Below are 13,259 nucleotides of genomic sequence, written 5' to 3' on the forward strand. Positions count from 1 at the left end.
AATTCTGACTGAACTGAAACACATAAACCGAACTAAAGGTCTAAAGGCAACTGCTGTTCATTGATTTCACTTGCATTTCAATTAAGATGTAAATAAATAAAACAGAAAAATATGGTGCAGAAGGTTATTGTGTTGTTTAACAGTTCTATGGGTCCCGGATTGATCTTGAGCTTGGGACATATCCAGTACACTAATCTGCTAGTATTCAATGAGATTGATAAACATTATGTAAACACGTCGAGATTGAGCTTGATCCGAATGGCAGTCTGAATGGCTCGAATGGGATTGTGTAGATCTGAAATAATCAAATATTTTTGAAAAAAATAAATAAGTAAATAGCCATGTAAACGCTTGAATCTTAATCGATTTCAAGAAATGTCTATGCATGCAGAAACGAACATTTCAGTAGTGCGAACAGAAAGACAGACAGAGGTTTTGCTCGGAATATTGCACATGTAAACGGATATTTGTTTCGGATTGCAATATTTATGTTACATACTGTATGAACAGTACTGCAGAATCGGATTGAATTAATTCAGCTAAAATGGTCTCCTGTAAACATAAAGACTGGGTTCCTTCCAGGTTCTCTGGTGTCCTTCGAGTATGTGGACTGGCTCAAACTCAAACTTAGGGGTAATTCTAGTGCAGCTAATTTACCTGTATAGGAAAGTATTTGGGAAAGAGAAGGAAACTAAAGAACATGGAGGAAACCCAAACAGACAGACTGGAACATGAGAAACTCCACACAGACAGTAACCCGACGTACTGCAGACCCTGGAGCTGTGATGAAGCAACACCACCCACTGTACCTCCGTCTCATTCAGTAGAAATGTAAACCTCATCTACCTGTCTGATTGTACGTCTGTTTTGTAGGCAGCCATTACATTTTGTTCATGCTGCTTTTCAGCATTTTTTTTTACAGTGATCTAGCTCAAGTATATATACAATCTCTATTCCTGATTCTGAAAGGTCCAGTCAGGATAGTCTGATATCACCAGGTCTGAGTTTGGACTAATTCTTTCCTGCACTGGGCTTGTCTAGGCAAGTCTCACCTGCTCTTAAGCCTACTCACATTACACTTTAATGATAGGACTTCTACAAATAAGAAATGCGACCTTGCGGTCAGAATCTATAGCAGTATTCAAAAATAAGCATTACTGTGTTACTGAGATTAAGAGATTAACAGATTACACATCATATATTAATGCGTTCATTCTCAATTAGTTTGTAGATTATTTTAGTTTATTAGATTATTTATTATCCAATTAGAAATCAAGAAATTTAATCTGTAAAACATACATAAATACACACAATATCTCTCTCTCTCTCTCTCTCTCTCTCTCTCTCTCCTACTATCAGTAAAACATGAGTAGAAAAATACTTTGTAAAAGTATATTTTTAAAATGTTAGAAGCTTTTTTCTCATATTATTACTATTATTATTATTATTATTATTATTATTATTATTATTATTATCTGCACACATTTTCTCCACATCAGTTTCTCATCCAGCCATAACCTTGTATTCATTCCAGATGTGCATTAAATCACTGTTATATTCACAGAATTAATAAATACCCTGCAGTAAATATTTGATGAACGTGAATATTTGATCCGTTCAATTTTCTAGCATGTGTCAAGGTCGAGCCGGATACCAACCTGGCTTCATTCTCAGCTCTCTCACTCCCCCTGCTGTTAGCTTTAGGAACTGCATGGACACAACATCAGCGCGAGCGTCTTGTCTCTGACTTTTTATTTTTCATCTCATCTCGAATCATGAAAGTGGTTTGATTGACAAGCTGCCTCAGCTTTTGGACGTGAAAGGGCATTTCATTAACGCTTATCAGAGTGCAATTCTGGTGGGTCAGGTGATGCTGAAGTCTGCTTTAGAGACTAAAGTTCCTCATGTCCTTCAAAATCATATTGAAAAAGCATTGCACTTTTCTGTGGGTTAGATGCTGTATTTCTGTTAGTTCTCTGTATCATAAAATTCTTTCCATATGGTAATACCAAATAGTTCTATTAACTATACAAGTGTTTTTGTTTGTTTGTTTGTTTGTTTGTTTGTTTCTTTGTTTTGTTTATTCTTAAATCTGGTTACAAGGTGTTGATTCATTTTCTATTACAGCATAAAAAAGATTTTTATATTAAAAATAAAAAAATAAATAAACAACGACAACGGCGATGACAACAACAACAACAACAATAATAATAATAATAATAATAATAATTATTATTATTATAGAACCATTAGATGTTGCTCATGCTGCTGTATATATTATACAATTAATATATTATTATTATTATTATTATTATTATTATTATTATTATTATTATTATTATTATTATTATAGAGCCATTACATGTTGCTCATGCTGTTGTATATATTATATAATTAATATATTATTATTATTATTATTATTATTATTATTATTATTATTATTATTATTATTATTATTATTATTATTATTATTGAGCTTTGGCTTGATTAACATTTTCCTAAGGATATGTAATGACCAGTAATATGTGATGTAAGATTCACTGTTGCACTTTTCCACTACAGGAAAGTCTTTAGGACAGGAGACAGGAGTTTCTGGACCCTTCTGAGCCTCTGGACAGGCCGTATTTTTGTTTTATTAACTTTAAGACAGAATTTAAAGAGAAGAGGCTAATGACTGGATATAGCTGCTGTAATGTAAGTGACAAAAGGAACCAACTTGTTGCTTCCACAACTTCCACTTCACCTACAAATGAATAACAAGTCCTGTGTTCATTACTACTATAACTGGAACTGCTGTGGAATAGAGCACTGTTTGTGGTTGAGTTTTTTCCCCCTCATCAGAGCTCACTCCATCACGTCAACCCTTATTTAACAATGAATAGAAATTTTTAGGTTCATATCAAGCCCAGGTCTGGTGAATATCTAGATTCATTTCATGAAATAATTCTTAAATGGGATTATGATTAATGTGTGAAGGTTGAGGTTAAGATGCTTACTATACGTCTAAACTAAATTTATCACATGCACTGGAAGCAGACTGAAGTTTTATAAAGTTGTGTACAGTTTTACTGAAAAGAAAGGTCATTATTAAATAAACTTTGGAGAAAAAAAAGAAAAGAAAAGAAAAAAAAAACACAGCTTGGAGGAGCTCATTAGTGAGAGTTGGAGAGTGTGTTTGTGGAGCTGGGTGATGTGATGAGATCTCTCTCTCTCCCTCTCTCTCCTGCCTCAGGCTGTGATGTCAGTGTGAGGCTCAGAAGGTCTAAAACATTTCCTCCTCCATGTAACCTTCCCTGATGAAATCACCTGCAAGCCGGCACACGAGTCCACTGGCCACGATGACTGACAGATCAAATAAGAGGCAGGTATAAAGAATGGAACAAAGTGCACAGTGATATTTAGACAACTTTGGACTATAGGAAGCGTTCTGAGATAAGGTTTTAATTCACAATTAGTTCAAGTTCTCAGAGTTTGTCTGTTGTTTTTGATAGATTTGTTGTTTCCTGTCTATATCTCAGTATGGTTAATTCCTGTAGTAGCATGGAAAGATTTAGGAACCGAATCCCATTCATTTAAACAGAATTTAAAGGCTGTGTCCCAAACCATACCATGCATGTTAAATAAAACAACTAAATAGCAAGGATACTGATGGTGTAGTGAAACTCTAGAAGAGCAGTATGCGCTGACTTATTACAACACGTTTAGAGGAAACGTGTTGTAATAGAATGACGTTGGCGTGATTTGTCTCAACGTGAAGAAGACAAGGCTGGTTTACACTTGATTTGCACAAGCAGCAAACAATCGCTTATATGGCACGGCATGTCTGAGCTGAAACATCCCCATCCATCAGGTTTCCCTGTCCAACTGTAAAATGTTTAGCGTTTTTATGCACAATGATGCGGTCTCATTTACAACTCACCTCCGTCGTCGTGATTGTTGTCATGAGCTCCGTCTCGAGTTTACTGATCGAGATAAAAAATTTGGAAGGAGAACAGGTTAGTTTTAGTACTAGATAGTCTAGACCGGTGACTTTCAACCACCGTGCTGCGGCACACGAGCGTGCCGTGAGAGATCGTCAGGTGTGCCGTGGGAAATTATCCAACACTTAACTGATGTAGTCACTGGTAGAGTAGTGGAAATACTCGTCCACATCAGTAGGTAGAACGATAATGGCCTTGTTAATTCATGACAAAAGAACAGGTAGCAGTGACAGCAATGGATAAATATTTGAGAAGTGCAAACTCCGAACTAGGCCCTGGACAAAATTCTGACCCCAGTATGAGTGATGGTCAAGAGAAACCAAAAACTCTGGGCAATACAGTTACTGTGGATTTACTTTTACTGGGGATCTGACTGCACCAACTCCTTATTCTTGGTGTCTGAGGAAAAGTTATCCAACAGTGGCATGGTCCCAAGTGATCTCCAAAAGAAACACCCGTCACTTTCAAAACGAGAACGCAGATTATTTTGTATGACTGTGTGAACACACTGAGAAACAGGCCACTTTCATAAAATAAAAACAAACTGTGTGTCATTCTGTACATTTTTTGGTTGGTGGTGTGCCCTGGGATTTTTTTTTGTCTCAAAAAAGGTTGAAAAACACTTTATTTATTTTCTTAATGAACTATACAGTGATCTGTGAGTGAAAGTGTCTGAGACTTGTGTGGCTGATTAAACACGGGTATGATTAATTAGTAGCCAGGTGACTGAACAGGGAAGTGAGTGTGTGTTCTGGGGAGTGTAGTCCATGGTGGACATGTTCATAAGGTGTGGTGCAGGCTGGGAAGTGGAGTTAGTGGATTGTTGTGAGTTCACGGTCTTGAAATGCTTATAACTTACATAACAATATGATCAAATTTAGCATCATATCTGCAATAAACTACTATTTTTCTACCACACAATGGAGTCTGCTAGCAGTGCAACCTGGTGCTAAGCAACACAGTCTGAAAGTTTTATTGATTTAACACAAAGTTCATTTATTTCAGTCTTAAGATGACGCGATGATTGTACAATATGACTCCGATCAGAATTTAGGACATGAAACAGATCTTTTTCTGAAAATGTATTTCACATACACAAAATCTATTTGAAGAAAGACACGGACACTGAGACGGTGGAAAACTCAGAGGTTTTGCTTTATCTAGAGCAAAATGGTGCTTACAGATTCTATCACAGGTGGAAGTTCAACGAAGAAAAAAAAAAAAAGAAGAAGAGGTCTTTATGTACAGCTGCTGGAACGCACACAAAATAAAAACACATAAATACAGATATGGATATTAAATAAGAGCAGCTAAACGAAAGGCATGCACGGTAAAGCGAGAGGCGGCGGCGGCTAATAGTTCAATACGTCAGCAAAAGCATTGTACTGGCTGCCGTTGTAACAGTCCTTTGAAACACTGGCATTTCCTCTCACACACACACACACACACACACACACACACACCACCTAGAAAAAAGCATTTGCAGCTTGTGAACAGAGTCTGCTGGAACAGAAGAGGTGCTTTTCTTTAGTAGTAGTGAATAGTGAGATAAGGGAACGTATAAAGCACTGAGCCCCATAGACATTTGGAACCAAAGCCTGGGCTCCTAGCGAGTATCCATGTAAACATATCTACAGTATACACACAACCAGGATTATTACTCAGTCAGCTACAGTACGATGCTGCTTCCTGCACACACCGTTACAGTACTGGGTTTACACCAGAAGAGCTCGGATTTCGCAAAGCGACTGCTAAAACACGCATGCTTTTCAACCTGCATGCAGGAGGAACTCTTCAGGGCGGTCGATTAAAACATCGCTAAAATGGTCAAATACTGGAGCACTGCCACATGTCATATCTAAGCGAGTAGAAATCTCTCGAACGGAGGCAGATTCCACGATTTCGATGGTTATTACGCCTAGTTGTTGACACTACTGTAATTTTAAGGCTTGAAACGGATAATAAGCGGATCGTTTTTGCGCCTGGGTTTATCCCCCCCCCAGAAATCGGATCGATCGTTTCAAGCTTGAAATTAGTAGTTCATTAGTAAAACAATCTAGAAATGCGGCGGATGATGGTTTATCTCTTATATAATAATAATAATAATAATAATAATAATAATAATAATAATAATCTCTCCTCTAATTATACACATTAAATTCATTTCCTTTTTTACTTGCATAGATACTTTTCTTCTTTTTTTTTCCAGTTTTGAATGTTTTCTGACTTTGTTTATTAGTATCTGTCTTGTAGCACTAAGTCTAGATCAGGGCTTCACCAACTTTTTGCAGTCAGGGATTCCTCGGCGTGTGAAAAATAACATTCTACAGAAATTCCCTCAGCACATGCGTAAACAAAACTCATTCAGATATTATCAGCCTCATTATTTGACAACAACAACAACAGGGGAATCTGAAATAATATCAAAAGTGGACTGTGACTTCTTTTCGTCGCCATAAACACATGAATAAATCACAGACCGCTGGAGTCTCTGGGCCTGAACCCAGTCTTAGAACCGATGCTCTAGACAACAATCTAGAAATCATGCCCTAGTTGTTCAAACTCACTACTACGAGACGTTAGGCGTAACCTGGAACACTGTTTTCATTCGCTTTCATACATAATACACATCCAGGGTGACTGAAATAGTTATCTATTGAGTTCTCTACTGCTCTTCAGTCTCTAGCTGTACAACAGAGGCGGCAAAAAAAACAAAAAAAAACATTTACCGGAAATATTTTTTCTCTCATCTTAACTTTAGCACATGGCCTAATCGTTAGGTAACAAACACGACACACTGATAACATTCAGCATTCAAGAGCACAAAGTGTAGTAACTAAAAGAGCCAGGCTATCAACAGCAAGAAGTTACGTTAAAAGCCAAACAGCCGCAGACTTTTCCTACAACCATTAAAATTGGACAAGTGGTTTGCCTAAAAGTAAATCCAATTTGGATCAGTTCAGAATTATTGCTCTAAAAAATTTAGATTTGTACTAAACATGTATACCTTAGCATTAGAGCCGAGTCACATTTCATAGCGGTATTTTAATCAGGTATTTGTTTAATCAGGTTTAATCTTTTAGCTGAAAGATATTTTGGGGTCTATGAGATGAATGATCCTTTTAAATCTCTTCAAATCAAAAAGAAAAGGCTGTTTCTATATTATTCTAAACAGGCTTCCATACGGACGTCACCGAACTAGCCGAATGATCATCAAGCAAATTCAGGTATAACAGGAACCAGGGATTAAATTTATCCTTCATTGCCCCCCATACCCCCCCCCCCCATCTTAATGGACAAAAGGACAATTACTATACAACTACAATCTGTTCTTACATATTTAGAATTAAAAAGTCCTGCAAAAAATAAATAAATAAAAGAAAGGTCTGTAAGGTCCATGCAAGAGAATTTTCCGGAAATCTGAGGCAGAAGTGATAAAGATGTCTAGACACCTACATAGGAATGAATTCAGCTAGTTCATACATTCACTAAAACGTCCCTCAGTGAACGGACGAAAGCGATTGTTTGTCTGTTTTTTTTTCCAGTCAAGAACTCTTTATCTTTGACATGAATTTGATGCCCGATCGAATTGAAAATGCAGCCAGCTACGGTTCTGCCGTGCCGCTGAAGGAATGATGTTTTTTAAAAAGGGATTTTTTCTTTTTCCATTATAATCTTCATACAAGACTTTTTCTTGGTCAGTGTTTCCCTGGATGCTTCACTGTACTGAGAAAAACTTTTTTTTTTCCTGTACGTTTGCATGAATGATTTAGACTTAGAGCACATGTCTAAGGGCAGATGAGTCTATATCACAAGAATTAAAAACTCCAAACGATAAAATGTTATGTTTCAGCACGCTATGTCCTAACACTGATATTTCAGATACTTCACGTGTGCCGTCTTGCCGAACCTCTGGCATTTCCATAGAGTTTCCTTAGTGTTACAGGGTCTAGGTCATATACCGACAGATGCCTCCCTCAAAAACAAGGTTCTGTTTCTAAACAACTGAATTGTACAGATTTAGAGATTTAACTTAAAGTGTTGTCCCCTAAGCAACTGCCCCTAAACTTTCATTTTAAGCAAGGAAGTAGTATAGAAAGAGGTTTTCTCAGTAAAGGGCAATTTTCTAAAAATGAAAATTGTTTTTTCTTAAAATGTTGTCATTACACACACTGTGCAGATGTGGTAATGAGAAAAACGCACGAGTACTCCTTCAGTAGAAACAGATTGCATTAGAAGAGAATACAGAGAAACTGGACAGAGGCACAGCTGCTCCTGTTAATGTCTCGTACGTTACACACACATTCAAGAATACAGCAATAAAAGTGACCAGTTCAGTACCACACACTGTTATCTTTTAATTAAAAGAAGACTTCTGATCCTAGGGTTGAGCTGTTCTGAAGAAAACCGGGTTGTTTCAGTAAAACTGGGACGGGGCGCGAGGTTGGGATGGGTCTCCGATGTGATTGGTCGGGTTTAGCTGTGTGATGAGATGTCGGAGGAGCTGCTGCTGTTGCTGTTGGTAGTTTGGGCTCGCTTGATGTAGAGGTTCAGCAGTTTCATCTGTCAGAGGACAAGGTGAGGACGGGATTGAAGGTTTGCCATGATATGACAATAAAAACAACACATGTGTACAGGGCCGAATTCACAGCTGGCGAATACTCGTTTTTTTGTGTTCCAAGATGTGCTTAAGGCTATTTTCTGGCCTTCCTGGCCTCGGATAGTTATTCATGATTTTTTTTATTAAAAACATCAGGAATAGAAAATGCTGGCTGAAGAAGTTTCTACTTTGTAAATTGTATGTTGGAACATAGAAGCAAGAGGCAATTTATATGAAATCTCACACACACACACACACACACACACACACACACGTACATAATTACATACATAAACACACACACAAACACACACACATGTACATAATTACATAAATACATACATAAACACACACAAACACACACACACATACATATGTACATAATTACATAAATACATACATAAACACACACACACACACAAAACCCCCTACCTAAAAAACATGTGCAGTTAGAACAGAAGAGGTGCTTTTCTTTAGTAGTAGTGAATAGTGAAGGAACGGAATATATAAAGCACTGAGCCCCTCTAGACATTTGGAACCAAAGCCTGAGCTTCTAGTGAGTATCCATGTAAACATATCTACACACACAGACACACACACATACACAGTGTCTGCGGATTTACCTTGCTGCCTGTCAGTTGGGCAAGATGAGGCTTCAGTCCTTCTCCAATCACAGAATAAATTGCCACAAGGCAGAAGACGCTGGCTTTCCTCACGCTGCTCTCAGTGTTATCATAACCCTGGAACACAGACACACACAGATGAAAGTGACCTAGTACAAAAAACCGGCTACAACATTCTTGTTATTAGGTATGTGCTAATGGCTTTGTGTTTCTGTAGCACTGTTTAATAAACTTCGTATTATTCAAGGGTTTACCTAGAACAGGGTTGAAACATCTGAGTGTACTAGGTATGTATCGTGTGTGTGTGTGTGTGTGTGTGTCTGCACCGCACAGTGAGCAGGTGTGTTTTTACATGTACATATGTGTGCATATTACCTGTAGCAAACCGGGGATGATGTCAGGCAGCAGCTGATAAAGGGAATCTTCTGGAATGCGCTCGATGACCTTGGTCTGCATTTTAATGGCGGCCAGGTCGATGGGGTAGTCTGCAGTCTGTACGATGGGACACAGCACCTTAATGCATTGCTCCGGGTGGATGGAGGAAGCCAGGGTGGCGGCGGCTTCCTCTGCTGCACGCACCACCTTAACGACACACACAAACACAGAGACATGATGCTCAAGGACATGTACTTCTAACCAGGGCTGTGGCAATATGTTCGGTGCTGCAAGGTTGTACATTTAACTTCCTTGGACTGCTCTTGAGCTGCTCTTTGGCCTTGATTCAGTTCAGTTCAATTCAATTCAATTTGTATAGCACTTTTAACAATAGACATTGTCTCAAAGCAGCTTTACAGAAATTCCACTTTAAATGTGTACATTTATAAATAACATATAAGTAACGTGAACTGCTTAGCATTTTTAACTGAGCAAATGTTAACATAACTAACATCTCAAATACTCTGCATGAGATGGCTTATAAGAAGAATGACTGTAGGCAAGGTTCCATCCAGGATCTTCACAGGGGGTAAAAATAAAAGCAGAAATTGCCAGAAGAAATGCGATGTGTTCCCTGTTTCCACTTGAGAGGCTGAAAGACCTGCATGCCATCATCGTTCCCATTAGTTTATTGCACAATTTAGCAATGTTCAGACTTTTCCAGCTCAGCCGATAAACAATAAAAAATAAAAGTTTATTTACACCACTTGTGCCTGACCTCTTTGTGGGAGTCTTTATGCGCCTCTAGTGTTTTCATAATGGTCAGTTCGGCGTAGTTCCTGAAGCGTGTGGGTTGACTGCGCAGCATCTCTTTCAGCACACGCAGAGCCAGCGCCCGGATGGTGTGCTGAGCAGAAAAATCAGCAAAATAGACTGTTAGTCATGGATCCACACATTCCTAATCCAGCTCCTGATCCAGAAGCATTGAAACTGTTAAAACTTGGTACTGATTTTTGGATCGTGAAATAAAACCAGGGCCGTGAAATGGTTCCACAGTGCAAAATGTTTCTAATTATCTTTACCATTTCTAATTGAATTGTAGGGATAGATTTGACGCTTCGTTAAAGTTTATTTCTATAGCATATTTGTTAGCTAAAATTATTTCAATATATTATTCATTCACCGCAATGCTACATCAGCGTGTCTGTAAAACAGGAAAACATTACTTATATAAAATGTAGAGGCTTCTTCAGGTGTGTGTGAGAGAGGAGGTTGCCAGGTCACTGTGCTGTTACACATCTCTATAAGTGCTATATACTGGATCACTCACATCTTTGTCTCCCAGCGTCTCAAGGAGCAGCAGCAGCATGGTTTTAAAATGCTCCTCCCATACGGCTACGCTGTCGTCACGGGTCACCTTCAACAGCTCCAACAGGGCGGCCCGCCTCTCCTCCACACGCTCGCTGTGACTGGACAGCTCTTTCAGGAGGTCACCGACCAGCTCCAAGTGCTGAGCAGGGCCTGGCCGATGGCAGAAAGGAAATGACATAAGATCATACTCGGATAACTGACGTGTTTGTTTAACAGCTCAAGAAACTGAACTTAGCAAAATGACAGTTACCTGCAGAATAACTTTTGGGAGCCATGATTTTGTTCTCACCAAACTCTTGACGACGACCTGAAGAAGAACGGAGAATTCTTCATCGTGTTACAGAATTGAAAATACTGCGTGATGTCCAGTAAAACATTTCAATATCAATCAATCAGTAAATAAATAAAAACGTTACCGTCACGAAGCTGTTCCACATCATCATCGAACACCGCCTCCTTCAGAGCAGCTTTATCTAAAGTGCTGATGGAGTCGGTGTAGTTGTATGGATTGTACTCGCGTGTCCTCGGCCCCAGGAAAGAGCGAGGGGACGGTGTATTCAGTAACGAGGTCTTGTTGTCCAGAGCTGTTCGGCCTCCCTCCGTCATGTCCGTACCTAGCCGGGGATCTGCGGCGGAGGATGCGACTGCACTCTGTGTGAGATGCAGACCATGACTCTTAAAATACAAGCTACAGGACTGAAAGAAAATCTATATTTGATAAGATATGGAAGCTTCATAGATGTAATTAAACAGAAACATATACATATATTGATGAGCTTCTGGACTATAGGTCTGGACTAAAGATCTGTTTTGCTATTTAGGGCAGAACTTTGATCCCTCTTAATTATTTTTTTAGTTATTAACATGTAACATATGACTTATTTATATTCATAATGTATTTCTGATCAAAGCACAGCTGGAGATATACAATGTAAACCAATGCTGTGAGAGTGGCGGTAATGATCAGTCCATTTTGTCCACTACAAAGTGAAATAAAACTCACTGCGTCGTCTTTCTTGGCGTCGCGTTTGATTGGCTCGTAGCTGTCCTCCTGGCTGCGGAAGCTGAAGCTCTGAATGGCTTCAGTGACTCCTCTCAGAGAGCTGTAGATCTCCTCTGAGTTCATGTTCTCTGTGTCATATTCCAGCATGCTGCACACACACACACACACCATAATGAACTAAGCTTTATTTTTATGTAAAAGTTAAGGAATAGAGTGAACCCTGAAAAGCCACACACACACACACACACACACCATAACAAGGCATTTTTACTGTGATGTGAATGTAACTGTCAATGATAAGCAAAGCAGTGGGGTAAATCCTGAACAGCCAGCCAACCCTACCCCCCTCAACACACACCACACACACGCACCATAATGAACTAAGCTTTATTTACTTTTATGTAAAAGTAACTGTTAAGGAATAGAGTGAATCCTGAAAAGCCACACACACACACACACACACACACACACAAAGACCATTTAAAAGTTTAGTCAGATTTTTTTTTTATGGCAGTGCATTCATTTGAGAATCATCCAGGTCATTCTGCTCCAAGGAATTATCCTCCAGAGACACAGATTTAATGCTGGTTAAAGTCTTCAACATACTGAATGACAACAGATTAAGTAGCAACAAATATTCTGTCACATCGGTAATGCGGTTACACCATTCCGACTACATACATCATCACGTCAGTGTAAATCCCTCAAGCGTAAATCCGGCATCATGTTCAGCCATAAAGCCAAGCTCCCCTTAAATTTACACGACGAACAAATGGCAAGGAGCTTACCAAAAAGTTTCTAAGCTAACCCTAGCATCAGGTTGGAGTATGTATGAATTTGTATTTTATGAAATTTGTATGTATGAAATACTGTTCATGTACAAAAAACCAAATCATGTGACACTCTAAGCACGTAGTTTAGTTCAACAGACAGATCTCACAATAACAACTTTTTCAGTAGCCATTTCTAGACATCTGTAGTGAATCTACTTTACAATTCAAATTTTTTAAAAAGATATCCCAATGCTGTATAAAGCTTTAGCCGTATCTGTCATCTCTATTAGACGGTAATTAAGTGTGACTAGAAATGTGCAGTTTAGTGAAACCATCTGCGTTTGAGACGCTCTGAATATATTTAGCTCACTTTGTGGAATCCCCTTGAGGACAGGCTCTGTGAGCATTAGACATGCTGAACGTTACGTTTTATGTGCGTTTGTAGTCTTGTCAACAGCTCCTGACCGAGGCTTTAGTTTAATCTTCATCCAGATGCAGAACAAAACATTAAGACAGAGAACAGACACTCGAATA

The 13,259-nt window shown here is 38.7% G+C and overlaps 1 protein-coding gene across 1 annotated transcript in view; it reads right to left on the minus strand.

Moving 5' to 3' along the window:
* Nucleotides 1–5,117: 5,117 nt before the first annotated feature.
* The window catches only part of LOC131360369 (CLIP-associating protein 1-like), a 78,569-nt gene continuing 70,427 nt past the window's right edge, over nt 5,118–13,259 (minus strand). Inside the window, exons 35-42 of the mRNA XM_058400775.1 lie at nt 11,953–12,100; nt 11,366–11,600; nt 11,200–11,256; nt 10,909–11,099; nt 10,357–10,485; nt 9,579–9,785; nt 9,204–9,320; nt 5,118–8,543 (exon numbers count right to left, since the gene is read on the minus strand). Coding sequence (XP_058256758.1) covers nt 8,457–8,543; nt 9,204–9,320; nt 9,579–9,785; nt 10,357–10,485; nt 10,909–11,099; nt 11,200–11,256; nt 11,366–11,600; nt 11,953–12,100 — 1,171 coding nt within the window. The 3' untranslated portion in view covers nt 5,118–8,456. The remainder of the gene's footprint in view (nt 8,544–9,203; nt 9,321–9,578; nt 9,786–10,356; nt 10,486–10,908; nt 11,100–11,199; nt 11,257–11,365; nt 11,601–11,952; nt 12,101–13,259) is intronic.

The sequence above is a fragment of the Hemibagrus wyckioides genome, linkage group LG10 (genome assembly GCF_019097595.1).
Source record: "Hemibagrus wyckioides isolate EC202008001 linkage group LG10, SWU_Hwy_1.0, whole genome shotgun sequence".
NCBI classification, from domain to species: domain Eukaryota; kingdom Metazoa; phylum Chordata; class Actinopteri; order Siluriformes; family Bagridae; genus Hemibagrus; species Hemibagrus wyckioides.